Consider the following 25,769-nt stretch of genomic DNA (forward strand, 5'->3'; position numbering starts at 1 on the left):
CAGGAAGTACGTGGATTGGAACACACTATGTATTGGGACATACTAAATCTTTTTTCTGGCATACTAAATAGCCTGGTAGTATGGGTATTGGAACACAAATACATACTAAAGGTGCAATGTTATGCATACTGCATGCAACACTACGCAGCTGCAGTATGTACTATAAGTAAAAAGAAAAAAGTATGCGATTTGTAACGCACCCCCATGATGCTAACTGCATGCTTAAAAAGCTCTCATTGGCCATTAGCTCAGGACCACCGGGGGACCTCTGTAGGACCCGTGGGGGGTCCCCGACCCCCACTTTGAGAACCCCTGCTTCTGGACTACAGTATTATAGGTTGCAAACAAGCCTTAAAAGCCAACATATAAGTATAAAACACTCACCGTTGACTCCTTTGTTGGGCACGTCGTTGACGTTGAAGCCTTTGGAGCTGTAAGCAGCTCGGACGTCGTTGCAGTTCTTCAACTGTTGCTCTGCAGTCACAGACTCACACAACACGACCAGCGAGCAGAGCGCACACAGCACACACAACAGCCCCTTCATGCTGCTGGCACGAGGAAAAAACACCTAAAGAACTAAAAGTATATGTCGCTCAGGTGTGTGTAAAGCTAGGACAAAGTTTGAGCGACTCCCAGGCTGAGTGTCCTCATGGAGACAGCACCTCCGACACAACTCTCTGAGGGAGGAAGAAAAAACACCGAAAAACACCGAAAAACACCGAAAATGTGGTCAAAAGTCGTCCGTCTAAAAGCACGGAGATGTGTGGTGAATGTCGAGTTCCAGACTCAATCGAAAAAACACGAAAAAGCGACAAAAGAAGTTTTAAAACACGTAAAAAAAGTTTGTTTTAACTGCAGAGAAGAATGTGAGAATCACAGTGCGGCTGCTCAGCTGCGACCAGAGAGGATAAACCAGGAGGAGGAGAGGAGAAGCTCTGCTGGGAAGAGCTTTCTGCTTGCTTTTCTTCCTTTTCTTTTCTTTCCAAACTTGAGGAGGCCGTGGTTTTTCTGTAGGACAGGACACTGGACTGTATGCTAGTCGGACTGGGATCCAGATGCGAGCAGAAAAAACCCTAGTGGACACCCAGGAGTGAGTGCAAGTTCCGGGGACAAAGACCTGGAGAACAGGAACACCAGGGGTGGAGCAATGGAGCAGGGACTCCAAACACTACATCTCTCTCTAGTCAATTCAATATGCTTTATTGGCATGACTGTCAGGAGAACAATATTGCCAAAGCGTCAATTCAATAATAAATAAAATAAAAATACAAAAAAAAGAACAAAATAAAAACATATATATACATATATCCTCCTGAGACCCAGCCCATTGACATGTGTCTTCTGTAGTGGACATTTTGTCCACATGCACATCCTTTTATTCCTTTGACTTACTCTATTAACCCCTGGTGTATAGTTAAGAAGACATCATGGGCTTTCCAGTGATATGGCATGTGTTTTTTGTAATCAAGTTGAATGTATACTTGGTTTAATATCACTCTACGGCCACAATCTGTTCATCTATTTGAGTCTTTTCACACTGAAATGGTCCTGTGGTCTACACTACAGTGGACATGCTGTAAAATAAAAAATAAAGTTTAAAAAGCCTAAATTGTAAGATTTTCTTTTAACCCTAAATAGGAAGGAAATCACACAAAAGAAGTAATTGGAAGACTCTTTTTTTACTCGGTTCCCAGGAGGATATACAATTCATTAAGCAAATTACAATATATAGATATTTAAAAAGAAACATGCATGTAAATGGAGGAAAACAATAAAGAAGTAATTAATGTTTGTTGTGTCAATAAAACAAACAAACAATTAATAACAATATATTCAAAGGATAAATGTAAAAAACAACAAAAAAAAGTAGAGGAGTAAATAAAAGGCAGAGTGTGAGTTACATCTATTATGTGTTGTTGTGGTTGTCTCTTAGGCTGTGACATGCACTGACATGGATCTCTCTCTCTCTCTCTCTCTCTCTCTCTCTCTCTCTCTCTCTCTCTCTCTCCCTCTCTCTCTCTTTCTATAATGTCTAGACTACTAGTGGAAACCAGTCCTTGAAAATCAGGACTGGAGCTGAGGGTGGAGCTGCTACACTGTGGCATAACATGAAGACTTATTATTGGGCCACATGACATTAGGAAAGGAAACACTAGATAAGCAGAAGTCCTCATAATCACAAATCACTTTAACTGCAGACCCCCATTTGACCTGGGTTTCAGAGGGCTTTCTTATCTGTTTTTACTGTCAGGCTGGAGATAACCACGGAGATAAAAACAAAACAAAATCCTTTGAACTATAGGTCTCTCCTAACGTAAAAATAAGTGAAATCATTAGGGAAGATAAAGCGTGGACCCCTTGGGAATACACCACGGACCATTAGGGATCCCAAATCCCCACGTTGGAAACCATTAAAGCTTCAGTAGGCAGAATATTTTTGGCATCATTGGGCAAAAATGTCATAATAACCTTTCAGCATATTGTAATTCAAGTGTTCTGAGAGAAAACTAGACTTCTGCTCCTCCTCTTGGCTCTGTTTTTAGGCTTTAAAACATCTAACCCGTGACGGGAGACTTTGGCCAATCACAGGTCATTTCAGAGGGAGAGCGTTCCTATTGGCTGTTCATTCAACGGAGGCAGCTGTCAATCACTCACAAACGCCGATCAAACGGTCAAACTAGGCAGCGCTGATGAAATATGAATCAATATTCTGTTACTGTAATGTCTATTTCTCTTCTCAAATGTTTTCAGAAACATCTTGTAGTGTACTGTTTAGCTGTAAAATGAGAAGGTTTGCTCCGTCTGGTGGGTGGTGCTTGGCATTTCCTCAACTGTTCTCAAAATGGCTGCCGTGTCACAAACTTTCTCATTTTACAGCAAAACAGTACACTACAGATGATTCTGAAAACATTTGAGGCGGGAAATAGTCATTACAGTAGAATAGGAAATTTTAAATTAAATGACAATTCATTACAGTGCAGCATTATTTATTTGACAAACTGCTCTCCAAATGCCAGACAGAAAGGGCATAACACTATTTCTGTTCAGCCTTTATAATCCAATACATCTTAGTTTGTTTAAAACCCTCAGACTTAAACCTGACTGGTGTTACAGTAACCACGGAGTCAAAATTACAGGCCTGGTCCTTACACAAACACAGGTCAGGCTTTGTGCTGTTAGCAACGGGGCAGCTGTGTCTCCGTCATATCGTGGTGTAAACTACAGTAAACAGTCTGCTGGGAGCATGGTGGAGCTGTACAAGTGAACGGACATAACAGAAATTATGAAATTAACTATTAATCCAACTGAACAGGAAGATCACTGGGGACAATACATTTGTTTTTTTGACACATAAACCATGTGAGCATCTCGCAGTTGTTTGAAATAATCCAGAAATCACCCAAAACTTCAGTTGAACGCGTCGTAGCTGGTGTTAAAGCATCAGCATACGCCTTAGAGATAAACACTGAGATCAAGTTAAAACTAACAAATCCCTTCAGCACAAAATAAGTTGACTTTAAGGCTGAATAATTGCATCCTAACAGTGTCTAAGATCGTCAAATGTGTATCTGCATGCGTTCTGAAATGTTACAAACTTTTCAAAATGCCATCTGTTCAACATATACTGTAAAGCCCCCATATCCTCGCCCGTCTACCTGCTGAGAATACCTCATTCACTCATATTTCTGTCATATTTTTGCACCATGTGTGTTTTCTTTTTTCCTATTCTCAGGAGCAGTTTGTTCAATCTGCTGTCATGCTGTTTTCTGCCTCTGACCTTTGCCCTCCTTGCAACTCGTTTGTTCTTGTGACACCGGAAAAAGCAATTTAAGTTTTTTTTCCACTGATAATATCAGTGAAATCACTGAAATGTGAACTGTCAGACTTTTTTAACCACTATTACAATCTGAACATTACAGTTTTCCTCTCTCCATAATCATGATTCTAAATCAGAAAATGCGGAAATTTAGTATTTCTGCATTTTCTGATTTACAATATGCTGAAATTTAGATTATTTTTTTTAAACAATGTCTCAAATTTGGGATATATAATTCGATCAAGAGTACAAATGTTGCACCCAGTCTTGTACGCAAATCCCTTAATTAAAAAAAGAAGTCATAATAAGACCTTTTACCCCCTGCGTTTAAACATGCCTGGACTTGTGGGGTGCTTCTGTGTGTGTGTTCGTGTGTGCGCACACGTCCATTGGTTTGGGGGGTAGCACTCAGCGAAATGACATTCCTCCTTTTGTGTCCACATTCCTCAGGCGGCTCCATTCATTCGGTGTGACTGCGGCTGCTGCAGGGGAAGCCAGCGGTTGCTGAGGAGCAGGAGGAGGATGCTGGAGCCGTGTGCATGGGAGAGCGTGGGCCCGGCGCTCCTCTCAATAGGCCAACAAAAGCTACGAAAATGGTCCAGTGCCATGGTAATTAGACATGAATGAGCTTTGAACGACGTGACATGTCCCAGGCTTTTCTCTCCGGCGGAGGAATTTCAGCATCCAGCTTGGTAAAAAAATCCGACTGGACTAAGGGAGCCCGTGCACACTCAAGCACCTGAATTATATTGTTATTTTAATTCACCGCTTGATGACCCCTCAGGCTCGTAAAGAAGAGCCCAAACATCTTTGTGTGACCATGAAATAGTGCTGAAATACATATTCATAGGGGGTCAATCACTCAGGCAGAAAATGCAACAATTCCTGATAGTCAGCTATTCTCACTGTTCCTGCTGACTAACATCAAAATGACCTTTCACTCCCATAATGCTTGCCGTTCCAACATTGCCCCAATATTACCCTAAGAAAACACGTGAACTCTGCATTTCAATAGGCCTGTTTGCCCTTTCTCCAGCCTCGCATTAGCATTCAGAGTATACCCCCCACCCTCCACCCCCATCCTGGGTGAGCTGTTGCTCTCTCTGCAGCCAGCGTTTGCTCATCTCCTAATGATCAGCCTCTCTTTTCCATCTTAAAAGCCGCAATCCAGTTGGGGAGAGAAAAGCACAGCTGGATAACAATGGCGTTTTTATCTGGATCTGGGGAGCAGAGGGTGCGTGGGTGTGAAAAGTTACAGCAGAGCAGCGGGGACACAGAAGCGGGATTTTGAAGTGTGTTTGCAGTGACAGGCGTGTTATGTGCAGAGCTGTGAGTGATTGGCCTTGTTAAGAAAGTAGACAGGCTTTAAAGACGGGAGACAAAACACAAACAATTAGGACTAATGAACCTCGTTTCATTGTTGAGCTGTGGGTGAGCGTCTGCTACCTGGTTGAGGTGACTCCAGGGGTTAAACTAATGGGGTTGAATGTGGAGGAACCCCGCAGGGAGCAGATGTCGTGCCCGGAGTGGTTCATCATCTGCTGGGAGTGAGAAATACTGATCCAGAGAATAACACACATGATTCACATGCTGCTTTGAGGCTTCGGAGAACTACCAGCACACTCCAGAGAAACATAAATTACATGATTCATGAAGGGCTTTGAAGTGGATCAGAGGGTGAAAAGCACATAAAGTAACATACATACTTGCAACATTGTGTGTCCTATTCATAACCCCTGCAGCATGCCATCCATTTTCTCTCTCTTATTTCTCCTTGCACTTTAATTCCACCCTGAATGCCTAAATAAATTATGTGATGTTCAAGGTGTTTGAACATCACAAATATTGTCCAGGTACTGTATTTAGCATAAAAAACTTGACAGCCCTTATTTGTACTTTACCAACTTTTCTTAACAACCTAGCTTACCCACTGATACCTCAATTAATGACCTTCCCAGAATGACATAATTGAGTCAAAGCTAGCGTTTCAACTAGTCTCTAGCCCAATAGCGTCAGTTTAACAGTGTATTTTCTCAGAGATGGGTCTGTCTGGAAAAGCTGAAACACAATACTGGTGTTTTCTGTTCATTTTCTAATGTAAAACTAGCCTGACACAAACTAAATTACATAATGTAATAATTTAACCTCACTTAATTCATTCAGCCTGACATTGTGTTCATGTTACCCAATGTCTTGTTGGGAGGGGGGCTATCTTGTTTTGTTTTGGCTCAACCAATCAGGAGCGAGTTACGTATCCGTCCCACCAACTTAATTTTACCGTCCTGTATCATTAAATTTAGACAGAAAACCCCAGAAAGAAAAGCAATGAGAGAAACTGAGAAAACTATGGAAACTAGTGGAACACAAACCAACAGGGAAGAGGAGCAGGATCTGGCTTTCTCCAGTTACTGCAACTGTGGATTGTGTACGAGCAGAGAGCAGTCGAGAAGAGACAGCATAATAAAGTGAATAACAGAGTTTTTTCCACTTGGGGAAAAAGGAAATGTCATTCCCCAAGTTACCCGAAACATGCCGCATTTCAATCTGGTGCATTGTGGCTGCTGCTGGTGTACAATCTGGCATCTGTTGTTTGTACAATGTATCACTTCCTGATTGATGAAAGCTGTGCAAAGTCTAGGAGGAATCCTCCGGTCTTTGATTCTGAGGATCGTTTACTGGTGATGTGTCGGATGTCTGAATTTGTTGCTGATATTGAGCTCTGTGATGCTGCAATGGAAAAAGCTTGACATGACCTCACATCATCTCTGTTTGACCGGTTACACAAGAGACAAATAAACAACTCAAAGGACCCCAGGATGCATCCATAGCTCATTTTTCAGGCTCAGGCTGAAAATCCTGCTGTGTTAACATTTAGCGGTTGCAGGACAGGACGGTGCAATGCTACATCACAGTTGGGCGTGGTCACAAGTACAACAGACCACAGCTGACCTCACCCTCCTGTGGTGATGGGTGTAGTCAGGTGTGAAGTCTTCTCCTGTATGTAATGAGGCGAAGTCACGCCCCTCCCGGTGGACCACCATGGGACCTTATTTTGGAAAAAATATGAACGGTAGTCAACGGAGAGAGACTAATAATTTTTTGATTCCGTTTGAATTGTGCCATGAATCACACAAATGATGTTTGTCAATTCAAAAATAATTTTACAAGTCAAGAAAGTCGCAGTTTGTTGTAAAACTTTTGAAGTATCAGACTGTGAAAATACATAATTAGAAAGACGACACACCCAAAAGTGTCGTAGTGACGTCTCTCTCTCTGAAGCTATGACGCCTGTGTGTTTCCTTCTGGGATGAACTCACACCAGCAATGGGTCTCGCTTGTTCTTTCTCTTCCCGGCTGATAAAAAGACCAGGAGTCAACATCAGGTAACACATCAGGTAAGATAACGTTTCATTTGTGCGTGGAACAAAGCTCAGTTATATGGCTAGCTAGTGTTGGTGACATATATTGTACAAAACGAGAGATGTAGTTCACTGAGCGGTTTCACACTAAACTAAATGATACTACGACGAACTATGACTTCCTTGACATGCAAAATTATGTTTTAAATTGACAAACATCATATGTGTGGTTCATCGCATAATTCAAACATGTTCAGATAAATATTTGTCTCTCGCCGTTGACTACCGTTCATATTTTTTCCGAAATAAGGTCCCATGGGATCCACCGGAAGGGGCGGGACTTCGCCTCTCAATCCCGTATTTAGCACCTTTAATATCTTTGATATTTAATACTGAGATTAATCTTATGATATTAAGATTTGAAACCAAGTTTTCAGGGGTTTTAATGTGGAGTTGCTCTTTAAATTTGATGTGCTAGGTTGAATATTTCCTCTAAACTGCCATCAATATCAATTTAAATATGAGAAATATATTTGCAATCATTTTTTTAGGACTGTATTTATGACAAAAGCAAATCTTCAGAATAGTACACATTTCCATAATCACTGTATGATTACATGGTAGGAAAGAGTTCTGGCAAATACATTCTTGGCTTATAAGTACGGCTGTAGGAGGTTCAATAAGGCTCCAATCTTGCGCTAAATTTTGGCGAGGAAAATCTGTCATTGGTACCAAACAAGTCATACTAGCTTGTCACAAAGGAGTAACACTCCAAACTTATGGTCCTTTTCAAAAGGGTCCCTTGACCTCTGACCTCAAAATATGTGAATGTAAATGGGTTCTATGGGTACCCACGAGTCTCCCCTTTACAGACATGCCCACTTTATGATAATCACATGCAGTTTTGGGCAAGTTATAGTCAAGTCAGCACACTGACACACTGACAGTAATAAATATATACATACATTTGCATAAAGCAGCATATTTGCAACTCTCATGTTGATAAGAGTATTAAATACTTGACAAATCTCCCTTTAAGGTACATTTTGAACGGATAAAAAAATGTGTGATTTATTTGCGGTTAATCGCGATTCACTATGGACAATCATGCGACTAATCGCGATTAAATATTTTAATCGATTGACAGCCCTATTTATAAGCCAAGACATCATGTCCCCGATCTGGACTGTTACGAAAAACATGAAATAAGAAAACCTCATGTCTTTCATGTGTTCACACACATGTAGACACATCAACAAAAACAGTAAAAACATGTTTAGTTTATTATACATTGTACTTTCCTCATCAACATTTAACTGAAAAGAAAACCATATTACTGGGAATTAATTTTGATCAACCTCTAATCTGAGGTGTGACGTTGGCCTGGCTGTGTGACGGGTCATGACAAACACACGTGTAACTAATGGTGCCTTCAAGTGGAGTCGTGTTTATCATGTTCACGAGAAGAGTCCATATGAACGCCCTCCTCTTGTGGTATTCACGACCTTGTAATTGGAAAGTTTCTGAAAGCTCAGAGAGCACGAGTTGTGACGTGTTTGTTGACGTTGTCATGGCAGAGGCCATGGAAGTTAGTTTTTCGATACATAATAAGTTATTATATTGTAATTTTAGTTGTATATTGTTTTTGGTCATAATTTTATAATATGTCTGAGGAAAATGTTGATACTCCCAACAGCCTCATCTTTGTTCTCTGTCATTATGTGTTTGCATTTCCTGCATTATGTTACTCACTCGCTAACTTGCTAAATTGTAAGCCTCTGTGTCTTCTAGACGCAGACAATAACGTTAATATTGTCGTTGCTTAGCAGCGGTGTTCTCACGACTTAACCACTTGAACGCCGAACATGTCGTGTACACGACTTCCCATGTTGTAAACACAAGTTCACGAGCTTCATTTGACCATATTAACATTGATTAAGGCTGCATTCTGTTCAGGTGTTCCAGCATCAGGCCCCTGGTACTCTGCTGCATGCTGGCTCACTGACATGACTAACTTACTGGCACACCTGAATGGAACAGAGCCATCAGTTACACCTGTGCTTTGTGCTATGTGTGTGTCTGTTCAGGATGTACCCCGCCTCTCGCCGATCGTCAACTGGGATCGCCTCCAGCACCCCCGCAACCCTCGAGTGTAGCTAACGGTGGCTGGATGGATGTTGTGGTGTGAGTACAGTCACAGCTGTGAAGTCAGCTGGATGGCAGCAGCAGATACACTCTCAGCTTTTGATTAGTGTCTTTCCAAACATCCCTCACACCTCCTACAGTCCAAACAAGGGAGCTGGAATCCAGTTTTCACCACACAAAGCAAACAAAACCAAACAAACAAGAAAGAAAATCTGACTTTTGGTTCAAACAAATTATAGAAAGAACAAATAATTAAATACAAAGGCCAGACATTGAGAATGTATGCAAACCAATATTACAAAAGTAATTTATACATATTCATATTTCACATTACTCCTCGCTTCAACCACAGTGCTAAAGAATAAGCTTGAAATTCGCAGCAATGCTTCACAGTCCAGCCAATAACTCAGTCCACAAACCCATATTTCAAATAAAGATTTTTTTGTAAACATGGCACCAACACAGAGAAACAGACATCTGTACAGGCTGATTTGGAGATTTAGGCTTTTATGATAGCCTTTGAATCATTTTTTATTAATTATAGGGCTGTTACTGTTTAAAAAATCATCAGCGTTACAAAATAAAGCAAAACACTGACGGTGGGAGTGTGAACACTTTCAGTCTGAAATAATTTAGCTATCACTAGGACACAAACAATGAGAGAGAAAGAGAGAGATGTAAGTAGCATCTTTAACACACCAACCCGACAGCAGAGAACTAGCGGCGATGAAGGCCGCCTTTTACGTCACCTTACGTCGCCTTTGTTTTGGCCAACAAGTTGCACTCTAACAGAGGGATTTGTCTCACCGACAGGCTCTGCCGACGATTCAACATGCTGAATTGGTCGAAAAAACTCAGACACAGGCAGACTAGAGCCGACGGTGCAGGACGCTCTCTGACGGCCCCAAACTGTCCAACGGCCGACCGTCGGCTTGGTGTGTCAGGGCCTTAAGGTATTCCAATACACAGATATTTTCACAAAAACATGGCCATCTGGAATGAAGCTAAAGCTGGGCATACACTGCATGATTTCAGAGATGTTGTTGTGTAACTCCTACTCCTACTGTACGAGTAGATCGTTTGCTCACGATTTATGTGCTCACACTGTACGGTCCGATCAGCAGCCACGACCTGAGTGCTTACACTGTGTAAAAATCTGCGTGCCGTTCTGGCTGTTGACAGTTGACAAAAAAGATTTGTTTAAAAGCTCTGAGGCAGGTAAGGTTTGTTTGCTAGCAGAGGTCAGTGCGGGTCACAATACTAACAAGGCAGAAACGTGCTGCCGTGATCATCTGTGTCATCCTGTCTGTTGAAACGTCTAAAAAGAAGAGGCGAACAAAATTTCTGATGTCAGAAATACATCCGACTGTCTGACGGCCGGTCAGGAGGAGTAAATCGGTCATCAGTCCTCCCTGTACACTGCACGGCAAACAACAAAATTTGGTCTGACTCTAAAATGAGTCGCGTGGCTCAAAATTGCGGCCACAAATGGGCTATAATTGAACAGTGTATGCTCAGCTCAAGTGGTGAGTGGTGTGAAAATGGTCAGCAAATGCCGCTTTGTTTCATGAACGTATCATAACAACGGCTTCCCACGGATAACGGATTCCTCCCACGCTGGCGCAGAACGTACGTGCAATCTGGTCTATGCGGTGTGTTTAAATGCAACTTGTCGGCCAAAACAAAGGCGTCGTGAGGCGACGCAATAGGTGGACTTCGTCGCTGCTAGTTCTCTGCTGTCGGGTTGGCGTGTCCCCAGCTTTAAGGTACAGTGCATGTTTAAATAAGGGTTCAACCTCAGCCTCTGGGGATAAGGAGTTCACAACAACTCCCCAGCTGAAGCCCAGTCCTGGCAAGAGATCATTCACTACCATGGAAGAGTGTAGCAAAAGTTTTCATCTTCTTCCAACTCGTTTTTGTAGGGCGATAACTTGTTGCAGACTGGGAGCATTTTGAAAATGTGTGTCTGTTCTCCTCATCACTTGCAGATTTCATGACAAAGCTGTGTCATGATGAGTGCTCCCATCACGTTGTTGTTATACAGAAGTCAGTGTGAGCAGAGAGGAGGTGAGGCGAGAGGGCACAATAGTTGTAATAACCATAGTGGGAGTGGACCAGAGGGCAAGTTTGTTATTTACACGCTGCCATGGGTTTATCTGGTGTGCTTTAATAGGTTCGTTCCAGTGAATTTTAATGAAACAAAACAAGTTCTTGCTGAGACAGATAAAGAAAAATGCAGCATTTGTTGTTGTTCATGCTTCCTTTACATCGGGAACCAGAACTTTAAAAAAAAAAAAAAAAAAGTTTGTCCCGTTAAACAGAGTTTGTATTGAATCCTAGGGGGAAAGAGGTGGAGGGAGTGTGTAGGTGCACTGGTCAGTGGTGACAAAGCAGGAGCAGAGCGAGCGTCACAGGGAGTGTCGGGACCAGGTAGCACGTCCACAGCGGAGCGGCAGGCGAGGAGACGCCTCCGACCCCAGCCTCGGCCAGACGAGGGGTCAGCAGCTGCTCTTGGAAGGTGAAGTCGTCCATTGCCAGGTTGTCAGCGAGGTCTGAGAGGGAGGCAGACGGAGGAGACGGATGGGAGACAGCGAGAAGAGGCAAAGAATTAAAAATATGAGAGAGGCAGGAAAAAGCATGGAGACAATTAGAACAAACACTGTAACAGAAGCTGAAAAACATATGTGGTACGGCTTTCCTCCTTTTTAGCATGATGTCTTACACAGCTGTAAAAACAATGTTACATCGGGAGAACGAGCAACTCCGAGCTCCACATAGAACCAGATGTCGCATGTTATTGTTGCAGAATCACACAGACACATATTTTACTGGGAGTGAGTGTTGAAATGTGGATTTAAGTGGCGAGATGCTGAAAACTAAAAATTTAAATTAGAACCACAGAGGCTGTATGAGGTCATGTCCCAGAATCTGAAACATACAACCACTTTGACTGATGCATGTCTTCTCTTTGTTATATCGTCATTGTTTTAAAAAGAGTAAACTTAGTTGTTTTATTAAATTTGTCCTAATATAGAGATCAGTCCACATAACCTACGGTATTTAGGTTTGTACTAGGGCTGTCAAAGTTAACGCCTATAATTTCTTTAACGCATTAACGCAACTTGCATTAATTGTTAGGTTGTAGTGGGCTCAGTTTTACAGCTCGAGTAAAGATACTGGTATCATATAACACTATAAAACCTAAGGAATCCATTGGTTACAACCATGTCATATTAGATTGTTGTGAAGGAGGATAAATAACGCTCTGAACTTACGCTAAATTTTGGTGAGGAAATCTGGCATGGTCATTTTCAAAGGGGTCCCTTGACCTCTGACCTCAAGATATGTGAATGAAAATAGGTTCTATTTTGTACCCACGAGTCTCCCCTTTACAGACATGCCCACTTTATGACAATCACATGCAGTTTGTGGCAAGTCATAGTCAAGTCAGCACACTGACACACTGACAGCTGTTGTTGCCTGTTGGGCTTCAGTTTGCCATGTTATGATTTGAGCATATTATTTTATGCTAAATGCATTTCTGTGAGGGTTTCTGGACAATATGTGTCATTGTTTTTTGTTGTTAATTGATTTCCAATAATAAATATATACATATATTTGCATAAAGGAAGCATATTTTCCCACTCCCATGTTGATAAGAGTATTAAATACTTGTCAAATCTTCATTTCAGGTACATTTTGAACAGATAAAAAATCATGATTAAATATTTTAGTCGATTGACAGCCCTAATAAATACCTCTCTGATGTGCGTTAACTCTGGAGCTATAGAGTCGTGAGTCGACTATCTTAGTTTTGCATAAACACTGGAAGCAGGGATTGTAAAATGGTTGAACTTCTGAGTCTATACTCTGATGGAATGTAACCCGTACAATGGTCTAAAATTACATAGAACAAAAACTTGCAGTATGCAGAGAAGTTGGCTGAACACCGACTCTAAAGTCCTGCGGCGATAGGGAACATTGGATTCAATCCCTCCCGCTTGCAGCTATTAGTTATTTTTGTGGGTAACACTTTTGTTCTCACTGTGTCGTTAATCATACACGGTGTTGCGTGACTGTGGTGAAATTCTCTGGGACTGTGAGAAAATAGTTAAATGACTTCAGGGACGGTGTGGAGAAAATAACACTGGTGTGAGCTCCTTCTCTGTGCTATCGTCCGCTGCGACTAGCCTATCACTCTTAACTCCCACCTCTCCCTCCACTACCGCCGTAGAGATGCCCTCGAGCAAGGTGCTCAACTCAAGAGGCTGTTCTGTTAACAGTAGACTGAGCGTTGACTGCTTTTTCACTGTGTCGATGTGAGGCAGAGGGCCATAAAAAAAAGGCTTGGGTAGATAAATAAAAGTTGAATTCTGCAGTCGCTCCTGTATTTCACTGTTTACCTCCCTTCTTCTCCATCTGTTCTGTACACTGCAGTGACTTCACGGTCACCTGCTGCTCTGCTTGTACTTGCTGCTCTGCATCCACAGCTGTTTCTCCTACTGACGCTGAGCAGAGCACTTCCTCCCTGTGTGTGTGTGTGACATATTCGGTGCTGTTTCGTCTAGCAGAAAGCTGCGAGTGAGACTGATATAAGTAGACTGAGTCATGAGAGAGGGCAGGAGGATATCAGTAATAAAGCAGCTCTATGGGTAGGAACGCCAACTATGAGCTGTCCCCTTGTCAAGCCAGATGCAGAGCACACAAACACACAAACACACACACACTGGTGCATTTCTGACATACCCGTCCCTCACACAGTCTTGGTGGCTGAGCGCACATACACTCACTTTCACTCTCACACACACACACACACTGTCACTCCTAAAATAACAGATCCCTCCAAATTGAATTAGCCGTCTCATCTGATGTGTGTGCTGCTGATGTGCGCTAGGAGTGACCCAGTGGGAGGAAGTGGCTGATCTGAAGTGCTGCGTGACCAGAGGGAGCAGCCAGGAGTCCAACTAAAGCTTGAGTAGAAACACAGAGAGCGGGGCCCTTCCTCCCACGGGTCCCTACGCTGCCATCTTAAACAGAGGAAGGAGGCAAATAAATAAAGCTGCAAACAGCATCTCCTATGCATTTCTTTGCAGTTACGCCACCATTTGAACGGCGGCCAGGGGACAATTAACTTTTTTTTTTCCTCCTCCTGTGTCCTCTGACATGGCAGTGGGCAGACATTCTTCGGGGCTCTGAAAGAACGATTTGTCACTGTCGACAGCGGCGCACTGTACTGCCGAGCCAATTAAGCTCAAGGTGCAATTCGATACAGCTTTTATATACACTGTGGATAAGATGGAGGGGCGGGGGGGGCATGCGCGTCTGCATTTGTATGTTTGTGTGCCGATGATTGAGTGGGGTGTGTGTGTTTGTGAAAAAGCGGGAGACTAAGTGGGAGAGCATTGTGTTGGTGTGCTTTACAGCGGCAATAATGTGAGTGAAAAAAAAAGAAGTCTCGGGCTGTGAAAAGGAGGGGAAAGGGTTTCTACTGCTAGTTTAAACACTTCGACATGAGCAGCACCACAGAGGGGCCTTGTTCTGCAGGCTTTAAAAACAACCCAACAGGGACTGAACACTATGCAAACTTAGATCCCCTACACTCCTGCACAGGCCTGGGACTAATAATATCCTGGTATCATTAGTGATGAACACCTGTGCGTTTTGTAGCAGAGTACAGACAGAGTGAGAGTGAAAAACAGACAGACAGAAGTCTTTTTCCTTTTTCTCTTTTCCTTTTAAAGGAGGAGCCGGGACAGCGGACAGGCGAGGGACGATTAGGCACATAGATGGATAACTCCCGGCTAAAAATAGAGCCACAATCCCGACTGTGATTAATGTGACCAACGTGGGCCCTTGTGGCTTCCAGCAGGAGCCGAGCCCTCCTCCCGCTTCCATTTTGAGACTCCTCAAAAGGACGCCACCTTGCTGGCATACCCCTGCTAGCTTTATTGTGGCCTCATGAGCTCGAGTTACGACCCAGGGGAGAGGTCAACAGTCCACCCATTGATTGGTTGCGCTAAAGGCTCCGGACTCAGAATGAGCAGGTAGGTCAGTCACATGCGAGTCAAAACAGCCGGGGACGCTTTATGTTTTCTTTAGCGACCATTCCTCGGGAGAACAGACGAATAAATCCAGACTGTGGTTTTCAGGGGTAGCGGATGTTTGTTTGGAACAGGTCAAACAGTGTCTGGAGTGTGTGTGCATGTATATATATATGTGTTTGTGCAGAGGAGAACAGGGGAAAGAGGATGGGAGGGGGGGAGAGAGTCTGGAGTTTTGTTTATTGGCAGCGCTCGGTGCCTGAGGCTTGTCGTTTACAGTTTGCAGTTGTCACAACAAGCAAACTATGTAGAAAAAAATTGCAACAGTGAGTGGAAAGACACATTTCCCAGCGCGCCACAGCTACAGGTGATGATTACATGATACAAAAAAGCACAAGAAACACTTCATTTGTCACGCATTTCCAGTAAACATGTTTCTTAAATGCGGCTGAATTACTTTCCGGAGTAGGTGCCCCGTCAGTAGCCGGTTGACACATTATTCTAACCCCGCTGGCGAGTGTGTGCCTTCACGGTCCGGTACAGTTTATTCAGTACATGTGTGCTATGCACAAAGGCCTTTTTTTTTGGTCAGATAAGTATGTGGAATGTTAAGTCTCCAAACACAGGTGCTTCTTATGAAACGGGAGAGATGGTTTAGATTGCCGCTACATTGGCAGACGATGTGTGCACATAACACACCTAAGCTGGTCAAATTTGATCTAGGGTTTAAAGATTCGACAGCTTAAACGATATTATGGTTTCCGAGGTAAAGCAAATATTTTATCGCTCGTCTCATCTCTGCAGAGCAAACTGTTCCCTTAAATATTACACTCAGCAAATTTAGCGATAGAGAGGCCGGTGTGTGTGTCAGGAGCCGCCTTTACAGCTGCAAAGAAGACGGTGGTTCTGTAAAAACATGATAGGAGCTGCTGGATTGATTGATTGATTGGGTTTCATCTCGTAGAGCGTTACTGATACAGAGCTGACCTGTGATTATTGGCTTGTTGGTCACATACGCTCGATTTTTAAAATGATCCAACTAGTAGGTAGGCCTCAAACAGTGATACTTTGGTGAAAGGTACGGTTGGTAATGTTAAGAAACTAGCAAGAATATGCTAGATTTTGAAAATGATCCAACCGAATAACCCAGCCCAGTGTTGCCAACTCTTTACCAATGAAAGTAGGAAGCAGCACTAGCTGCTGACTAGCTCCAACAGTCCAAATCGGCAACACTGATGGTTTGATTGGGCCGTATCTAGGAGAGGGTTACTCATACAGAGCTGACTGATTATTGGCTTGTTGGTCACATTCCGTGACTTGGCCGGGGCTGTTTGTCCGAGGACATTGCCGATTGAGAGCCGAGGAGGAACAGAGGGAGCGGTGCAGGATGCTTCTGTCCACTGGGCTGGCGGGAATGTGACCGTCTGCCTCCACACCCACAGGCCGACCACAGGGGCGCTCGGAGAGGCTGGGAATGTCGGGCCAAGACAAACGGGACGCCCAGAGGAGGCCCTGCCCTGGGCCTTTGCAGCAGCACAGCTCTCGGAGCTGCTCTGGCCTCCCAACCTCCACAACACTCACTGTTATTCTAGGCTGAGGGACCCTCCCACACAGAGGGCAAGAGAGTAAGACAAGGAGACGTGATGCCAAAGGAGGACACAAATGGACATAATGGAGTTCTAAGAAAGTTGAAAAGGAAAGGTGAACTCAGAGGTGACTAAATGGGGTTAGGAGACTAAAGGAAGTTTAGCAAAACAGGAAACAGAATGAGTGGAGCTGGGAAAGAAAGGAAACAAATGGCATGGTGAGTCAAAATCTAAGAGTCCTGAATGTGTGGGTTCGCTCTGATAACAAAGGAATACACCCAGCTGTCAAACCAATCCTCTCAGACACTTTCTAAATTGTGGCTTTGTGGGACAAATGCAAGTCAAGACCTATTAATCAACCAGTGAAGGGGAGGTGGTGTCGGTGAGGGGATGACCAGCATGCTGCACCCATTGGCCTCATCCTGCGTCGTCCAAATTAGATTTACTCCCAAGTATTTATAGTCTCCACTTCCAGTAACAGTTAACTTGATCGTTAGAAAGAGAAGGAGCTTGAAGAGAAATAAAAAGCTCGAAACAGAGGCATAAATTTAGAGCAAGAATTCCTCGTAGTGCGCCGGCTCTGTGAGGGTGGAAAGTGTGCGAGAGGGGTAAAAACCATAACAAATCAAACATACAAAGAGTTGATTCTGCGCTGAGGGCAAGGGGCTCGTTCAGGGTGGGGAGGCTCTGCGGCGTACAGGGTACGCTGTAACCTCCGGCAGCTCTGAGGTCGGTGCTGACGGAGGGTCAGAGGTTGTCAGGGAGCGCCGGTTACGGGTGTTTCTGGAGAGATGGAACAATGGTGGTTCTTATCAGCCAGAGAGAGGCAGGAACGGTTGTGCACGGAGCAGAGCTGATGACCGCTGGGTCAGCGTTGGTGTTTGGCCTGGGGGACGTCCTGGTCAGGGAGCCTCTGAGGAACACATTCTTGGGATACTATCTTTATCTTATAATAATGAGGGAAGCTGACATCCCACACAGATCTGTTTACATTCTCCTCCTGCGTCCAGCAGTCGGTCCGGTGAAGGAAACGTGGCTGGCAGATTGAGACGCGTGTTTGTTGTGCAGATGTCCCTGCCAACAAACATGCAGCATTCTCCCCACATTCCTGTCATGGAGAGGCAGACTAGAAAATACAGCCAAGAGTGACAATTTGGCCGGTCTGACTGTACACACAGAGAGCTCCTGTTGAGCAGCTTCACTATCTATCCGAGCGCTTTTTAGTGGTTAGCCTGTGGTTTCCTCCAGCAGCTCGCAGTCTATCGCCAGCAGGACTCCAGCAATGTTCGCTGCATCGTTGAGTTACTTTCAAGAATGCTGCTGGAAAAACAGAGCGAGAGCAGGCCGCGGGGAGGAAAAAAGACGGATAGAGGGATAATTTAGGAGACGCAGGTGAAAGTAGAGGGTTAACATGTAAAATGCAAACCACCCAAAACCCTCAACCAGGCTTTTAAAGACATTCCCACAAAATGGCTGCTGTGTGTCGCTGCGGCGGCGAGCAGCGCAGCAGCGGGGGCCTCGAGAATGGTCCCGCTGTGTGCAGAGTGTTTGTGGACTGTGGCTGAGCTGATGGACATGACCCAGGAACGGGCCTGGAATCAATTTAGTGTGTCCAAAAAGTGCCTGTGAATGTAAATAAAGCTCTTGAGCAAACAAACGCTTTTCCGAGAGGCACACACAAACACAGAAAAAATGCACGGGCCTACAAAATGAATCAAACGCTCGGTGGTGGGCCCCCCTCGCGCAGATGATGAGAACCCGGTCGGCTCTGTGCGCTTGTATCCACAGAAATTAAAACCAGGGCTCTTCTTCCTGCCTTCTGGCTAATCTTAAGGGTTTTATCCCTGGATTGATTTGAGAAAGCTCCGTGGCGGAAGACCAACAAGGGCCCAATAAAAGGGTAACTTCATCCCCGTGTTCCTCCCCTCTCCTCTCTCCCATCTTCCCCTCCACTGCCACCTCACTCAGCCCACAACTGGGGACACACAGGGCCTTGTGGCTGGCTCCAGTAAGAACCAGAGCGGGAGACTGCAGCTCTTACTAGCCAAGCCTGTTTACACAGATGGTGGCAAGCTTCATTATTTTTGTGAGGGGCGTGGAGGAGGTGGGGAAGGAGGAGGATTGGCTGAATTTACAGAGGTTGTTTATAAGCTCGGAGGTAGAGAACGCTCGGTCAGAACACTTCCAGTGTGTTACACATCATCAGGCTCTCCACCAACACCGCCCGTCAACCTCTCAACACCTCCTCTACCCCACGGTTTTTACGTTTTCATCAATTTAAAGACTTCTCCAGAAGCATTATATATCCATTTTGGAAAACAGTCACTACTTTAAGCTCATCGTTAATCATCTAAAAGAGAAACAGATTCTAGTTGGCTATAGAGTGATCATTTTGTCAGCCAAGGATGTGAGCGGTCCGCATTTTTTCCAAATCTCTCTCTCTCGCCTTCGACTGAGCAACAACATCTGTTCTTTTATCTGTATTCTCTTTCATTTCTCTGCAAAGAATAAATCATAATTATGCTGTTTCAAAGAGATCACTGGTTGCATAGACATATTTGGTAAGATCAGTATATGTTATCACAACCAAAGCTTTTTCATTGTTGGAGGCATTTCAAAGAGTTTGATTGATAATTTATGCTTCTGGTTGGTAATTTCAATTGGCATAAAATAACAAAACTAAGTCTAAAACTACTCTGGCGTCTCAGTGAGGCTGTTCTCAGGCACAGCGGCGCTGTAGCAACACAGTAGATCTATCAGCATTTTAGATGAAAAATGGACTCTTCCCTTTTATTCTATATATTTTGGTAGATGATTTAGTCCGGATGGAGGTAGGCCTCAAACAGTGATACTTTGGTTAAAGGTAGGGTTGGTAATGTTGAGAAACTAGCTAGCATATGCTAGATTTTTTAAATTATCCAACCGAAAAACACATCCCAGTGTTGCCAACTCTTTTACAATGAAAGTAGCTAGCAGCACTAGCTGCTGACTAGCTCCAAAAGTCACTCAATCTAGGGAGAAAGTCGCCAAGTCGGCAACACTGATGGTGCAGATACACCAAGTCCAGCCAACAAACGGAAATTTGTGACGGAACCCAAAGACTGCCAGTCTGCTCTGGCCAATGGGCGGTGCTTGGTGTTACGTACGTCAACAGATTTGGTGTATCTCCACCATGATAGTCCATCCCTTTAGGCCTCCCTCCAAAGCCACTCCCCCAAAATTATCCCTATGGATGTAAACAACGAACATGGCTATTGTTAGTACTCACAGCTGTCGAGCTAGCAGCTTGTGGAAGAATAAGTGCAGGGGTAGAGTGTGCGCAGGCAGGTAGGTAACCCGTCCAATCATTACATTCGGGTCAAATTAAATGATTGGATGGGTTTATTAAAGTCCTGCGACAGCAACAGATACCAATTTTCTTTTCTTTTTTTCACACTGCTGAATGTTTCCAACTTTTTTTAATCATATTTGCTCTACCCACTGCTGCTTTAAAACTGCATTCTTTTGTGCCTCGGTATCATCCGGCTCTGATTGCTGTTGTAAACCATAGAGGACTCGGGCCATGTGGGCACCCAGATTCCTCCTCCACCCAAACACCTGCACTCCTCCTCGCACATCTGCATCGTCTGAGGCTGTTTCCTTCTGTCTCACGCTAACCTGTGGGACGCAGGCCCTCTACCTGGCAACCACATGTGGACACCTCTGTAACTGGAAAGAGTAATCAGCTTTATGAAACTATATGGAGCTGAAAGGAGGAGGAAACAGTATACATGGCGGATGCACTCAGAGTTGCCAGGGCTAATGTCAACAATGTCTGGATTATGGCTTTTTTGATGAAGACATGTGGCAAACACTAGGGCGCCGTGTGACTCACCTATCAGGTGCTGAGGGTCAGGGGGTCACAGCTGCAGTTAATTAACATACCAGGTTCTGGTATTGGCAGCACGTACGGCTGTCAATTCGACCTACATACAGGGTAAAGAATGTTTAGGTTTCCCAGTGTATCAACCTTTAGAGTTATCAAAGGTGTTTTTGTCTCTGTCTGTACTTTCCCCGCATTCTTTCATCACCTCCTTCTTTCTTTTACTTGCCTCTTTGTTCCAGCCACAAAATTTGTAGCAGGCCTGAAAGGTGAGCCTCTCATCGTAAGCCGCGTGTTTCACATTACAGGAATATTTCCACTTTGTATTTTGCTAACCCCTGGCGCTGATAAAATGCTCCTGAGCTTCCAAAAGTACAGCTTTCCTTCGGGGTGCATACGGTGACCGAATGTCTGAGCGCGGGGACATAACAAGAGGCCTATTCACGCGGCTCCTGCTGAGCATGGCGAGGTGCAGCGCACACAGCAAAGGCCCGTTCAGTTCAGCTCAGCAAGAAAACACACAAGGCAGAGCTCTGGGCTGCTGGGCCGTGGCGGAGCCCACCAACTGTTGGCATTCACACTGCTGAATGTTTCCAAACTGAATGAAAAAGCCATTTTAACAAGTTATTTAGTCTAGCAGTTAGCGTTCGACTCTTATATAGCCATCTTTATAAGTGGTTTAGAATGGCTCGGTCAAGTCCGGTTATATAAAAACATTGCTGCGGATTATTCCCACGTTTTCTCAACGTGAATCATTTTGTTTCAACAACTAACTTGAGTCAAGAGACATTACCCAAGAGATGAAACTCACTGGTGGGTTTTCGATTTCACACGGATAGCGTTTTAAGACTTAAATGACTCAGTATTCTGAAAACATTGCAGCGCAAATGTGAAGTGACAGCAGACAGTGAGGTATGAGGAAATGAAGAGAGAGCTTTGAGCAGATTTTATGGAGGTTCTTTGTTCCCCACAGAGGCCGTACAGTCAGAGACCAGGTGTGCATGAAAGCACAGAAACAGGTGAGCCCTCATCATGAGCGAAAGACAGTCATACCACGGTGTCACAGATTACGGGATTTAAAAAAAACTACATACACGGACAAACCCATACGCTGCCACACATTATTGTATGTACTGTATATTCAACATACACATTTTGGGATTATACTGGCAAACAAAATTGTTTTTCATGCTTATGTTTTTCTTTGTCTGAATGCGACAGGTCTTTTCTGACTATGTAATATGTAACAATATAATCTATAGATAGACCTTCATTCACACTCACTGCTGAAAGTGTGTGATATAACACATCCAGAGAAGTTCTTCGATTTAATGCGACGTGTGATTGGCCCACTACCGCAGCAGCCACGACCCATACAGCCAAGATAGCGAGCCAGTGAATCGTCACGTATTGTATGTGCCTCAAATCTCAGTGTGAACGCTTCGGTTAACCTGCTACTTCATCATTTCCTCTCCTGTGACAGCGAGTTTCTTTCCCACAAACGGAAACACAGCCTCAGAGATGACTATCTATAGCTTGGAGCCATAAAGCCTCTCTATTATATCTTTTTTAGAACGTGACAGGGAAACAAATCGTAGATCAGCGTTTTTGGATTTATTGTCGGTACAACCAGCTACACCGCAACTCTTGTTCATAGCGTTATTTCTATTACTTGTTTGTTTAAGTAGAAATTTGGAGACATGTTTCAACTTCTTCTCTTCACGCTGTTCCCGTCTACGAGGGACACAGGATTGTTTTCCCCCTAAAGGGGGCGTGGTCACGAGAGCCTACTCTGGATGACGTATTGCCAGTCTGATGCATAAAACCTTATACCATAATTGACACTTTGGGCCACAGAAGCCACCGTTCACAAATCGTTACATAGGCTTGCTTAAAACAATGTGCATATAGTACATATTAGGAGACAAATCATTTATTCATTTAACCATCCGTGTCTTACCATGTGTTGACCCTATCACATGTGTAAGTGTTCTGAAAGACCAATTGTTTAAAGCCAAACAGCAGAATACCACAGATCTCCCACCACTCAAATTAAACGGTTGCAGCCTCAAACGATTTGGAAATTAAAGCTGTTCATACCAATTTTTTAAACATTTATTTAATTGACTAATTTAATTGACTGACCAAATGAATGAACTGACAGCGGAGAGGTCAGTGAGTGATCTGTCTGGTGTGTGAGCTGTAACCAGTCCAGTGCCTGGCTGCTAGTCTGGCTTTGGAGAGGTGAGGGTGGTGTAGTGTGGGGGGGCTCCCTGTCCTGGAATAGCTCTCCTGGCCTGGAATGCTCTGGGGAATGTGCGGCGTGGGGTTTGATTGGTCGGGAGGGGAAGTGTGTGTGTGTGTGTCTGTGTGTGTGTTGTGGGCGAGAGGCATTAGTGATCACAAGGGTTATGGAATCTGTGCAGAGAATGAGCGAGGACAGATCAATCACTACGCACGTTTGGGAACATCCTCTGTGGTCGGCAGGTTGACAGCCGGGGCTGCGTGGGGGTCTCAGCCCGTCCTCGGTCCTGTCTGCACCTTGTTGTTGGGGCTTCTGTCACCTTTCCCCCGACTCTTGTGTGTATGTGTGTGTGTGTGTGTGCTATGCCGTCGCTCCACTCCCGGCTTTGTGAAACCAGATCTGCCTCGTCCATCTCGGAGCAGCAGAGCACAGACAGGCAGCCCATTAGGCCTCATGCTCTGCAGGTTGACCTTTGAACCCCGGCCCCCTGTTTGACCAAAATGGGCTGAGCGGCCGTGCTAGGTCAGCGTTTTGCTGGGTCATCACAGGCTATCAGCGGCTATCTGTGGATCTGCCAATGAGCAGGGACTCTCCAAGGTCTGCAAACATTACTGGCTCATGTACAAACAGGCCTGCAGACACACACACACACGAGGAGCACACACACTATAGATGGAGGTCAGATTATAAAGGGTGCTTATTTCCCACTGTGTCAACCAGAGGAGACAGTGTAATGACTCTGTGAATCGGTGCAGAACTGTACAGTCGGACTAACAGAAGCGTGTAAGAGAGGGCATCAGACTCTCACGGCCCGGCCTGCTGGAAGTGATGGCCCTGCAGGATTCCTGCGTTAACCTCGGGTTCCTGCTCTCGCTCCCTGCCCGGCGAACCCAAATCTCTGCCACAACATCCCCGACAGGAGGACTACTCCCTCTGCCGTGTTTGCTCAGCTGCGCTGGCTTTGTGTCGGCGTATCGAACCCCCTTGTTCCTGCTCCCTGGCTGTTTTTCTCCCTCTTTTTCTGTTTGGTTTCTTTTCTTCCGACAGTTTGTAGCTTCATTTGTTCTTTGTTTGGCTTTCGGAGAGCAGCGTCTGACGTTTCCGAGGGATTGACGGCGGCGAGGTCAAGAGGTCGAGGTGAGGCGGCTACCTGAGGAAGTCTCACGTCTTCTGCTGCATAGTGTCACGGTGGTGTCAACATGTACAGTAGTCATGTAAACACCTCTCTGCTGTGTGTTTGGACTGTGATCGCTCTGACTCACTGCAGACCAAAGCCCTACCTATTCATGCACTTAGCAGTTTTAAAGTAAATAGCTCCAATTTAGTTTGTGGGCTCATAAATGCAATTTAAGGTCATTTTAAATTACCAGTGTGGATGCGGCACCTCATTTGACACCAAACAAGTTGCAGTTAAAGTACATTTTGAGATCCAGTTTGTGTCTAACCTGCAAAGATGCGTAACCGTTTGCGTCTCGGTGGCGGCCCCAGCCCTGACACTCCGGAGCACTCGTCTTCGTCGTCGCAGTCGCCGCTCTCAAATCCCTCTTCCCCCTCGTCGTTCCACCCGTCCGCTCGCGACCGGGCCCTCCAGCGCTTCTCAGATACCGTTACCAGCCGCAGCAACTGTGGGACAAACAGGAAAGAGGTTAAAAAGGTAATGATGTTGAAACGCACCCCGCCCCTCAGCCTCTTCATGAATCATTCTGTGGCCGGAATGTGCCGGTGCATTAACGGTTTAACAAAGCTGTTAAAATAAATAAGGGGTGTCTCTTGATCTGAGCGCGCCCTGTGCGATTAGAACAGTGTGAGGGGAATTCCTGAGAAAAACTCGATGGGATCTAAAAGTGCTGGTATTTACCAAACTCTAATTATATTCACCAGGCAGGAAAACAGTTTCGTTATCGGTGCCAGTTTTGTTATTTTCGTCCAAATGTGATTCACTCAAAGGGTTGTGGCTGTGGCTCCATGTAATTTACTGGTAGGAAAAGAAACAGTGGGGCAAGCAGACTGGTGCGATTGTGTTGTTCCTGGCAAACATCATTGTCTTGAGTGGTTGTCTCAGGGCAACAGGGATACAATAACACCACATAACACACTCTGCCCAAGTGGAGATCGAGATCTAAAATGAGAGATGAAGAAAAGATAATGTTAATGTTTGTAATATTCTGACTTATTTGATTGAGCCAGTTAAGATTGGAAACCTCTTTCTCAAGGGAGACCAGATGGCAGCATAAAAAGATGCAGACAAAATAATATTAAAATAATCAGCTTTAATAATGCTAAAAAAAACATAATAATTAGGGGTGTCAAAGTTAACGCAACTTTTAGGTTGTAGCGGGCTCAGTTTTAAAGCTAGAGTGAAGATACTGGTATCATATGAAACTAGAAAACCTATCAATTAGCTTGTCACGAAGGAGGCTAACTAACGCTCCAAACTTACGCTACATTTTGGTGAGGAAAAACTGGGATGGGTCATTTTCAAAGGGGTCCCTTGACCTCTGACCTCAAGATATGTGAATGAAAATGGGTTCTATGGGTACCCACGAGTCTCCCCTTTACAGACATGCCCACTTTATGATAATCACATGCAGTTTGGGGCAAGTCATAGTCAAGTCAGCACACTGACACACTGACAGCTGTTGTTGCCTGTTGGGCTGCAGTTTTCCATGTTATGATTTGAGCATATTTTTTATGCTGAATGCAGTACCTGTGAG

The 25,769-nt window shown here is 44.4% G+C and overlaps 2 protein-coding genes across 4 annotated transcripts in view; both read right to left on the reverse strand.

Moving 5' to 3' along the window:
* Positions 1-1,257, reverse strand: part of gpc4 (glypican 4) — a 42,346-nt gene extending 41,089 nt beyond the window's left edge. Inside the window, exon 1 of one of the 2 annotated variants that reach the window (XM_037780906.1) lies at positions 385-1,257. In XM_037780906.1, coding sequence (XP_037636834.1) covers positions 385-544 — 160 coding nt within the window. In that variant the 5' untranslated portion in view covers positions 545-1,257. The remainder of the gene's footprint in view (positions 1-384) is intronic. The other variant, XM_037780905.1, reaches the window with a different exon arrangement.
* Positions 1,258-10,343: 9,086 nt separating this feature from the next.
* Positions 10,344-25,769, reverse strand: part of gpc3 (glypican 3) — a 127,425-nt gene continuing 111,999 nt past the window's right edge. The window contains exons 7-8 of one of the 2 annotated variants that reach the window (XM_037780886.1): positions 24,501-24,678; positions 10,344-11,873 (exon numbers count right to left, since the gene is read on the reverse strand). In XM_037780886.1, coding sequence (XP_037636814.1) covers positions 11,698-11,873; positions 24,501-24,678 — 354 coding nt within the window. In that variant the 3' untranslated portion in view covers positions 10,344-11,697. Of the gene's footprint in view, positions 11,874-15,591; positions 17,139-24,500; positions 24,679-25,769 lie in introns of those variants that run through there. The other variant, XM_037780888.1, reaches the window with a different exon arrangement.

Source organism: Sebastes umbrosus, chromosome 9 (genome assembly GCF_015220745.1).
Source record: "Sebastes umbrosus isolate fSebUmb1 chromosome 9, fSebUmb1.pri, whole genome shotgun sequence".
In the NCBI taxonomy this organism is placed as follows: domain Eukaryota; kingdom Metazoa; phylum Chordata; class Actinopteri; order Perciformes; family Sebastidae; genus Sebastes; species Sebastes umbrosus.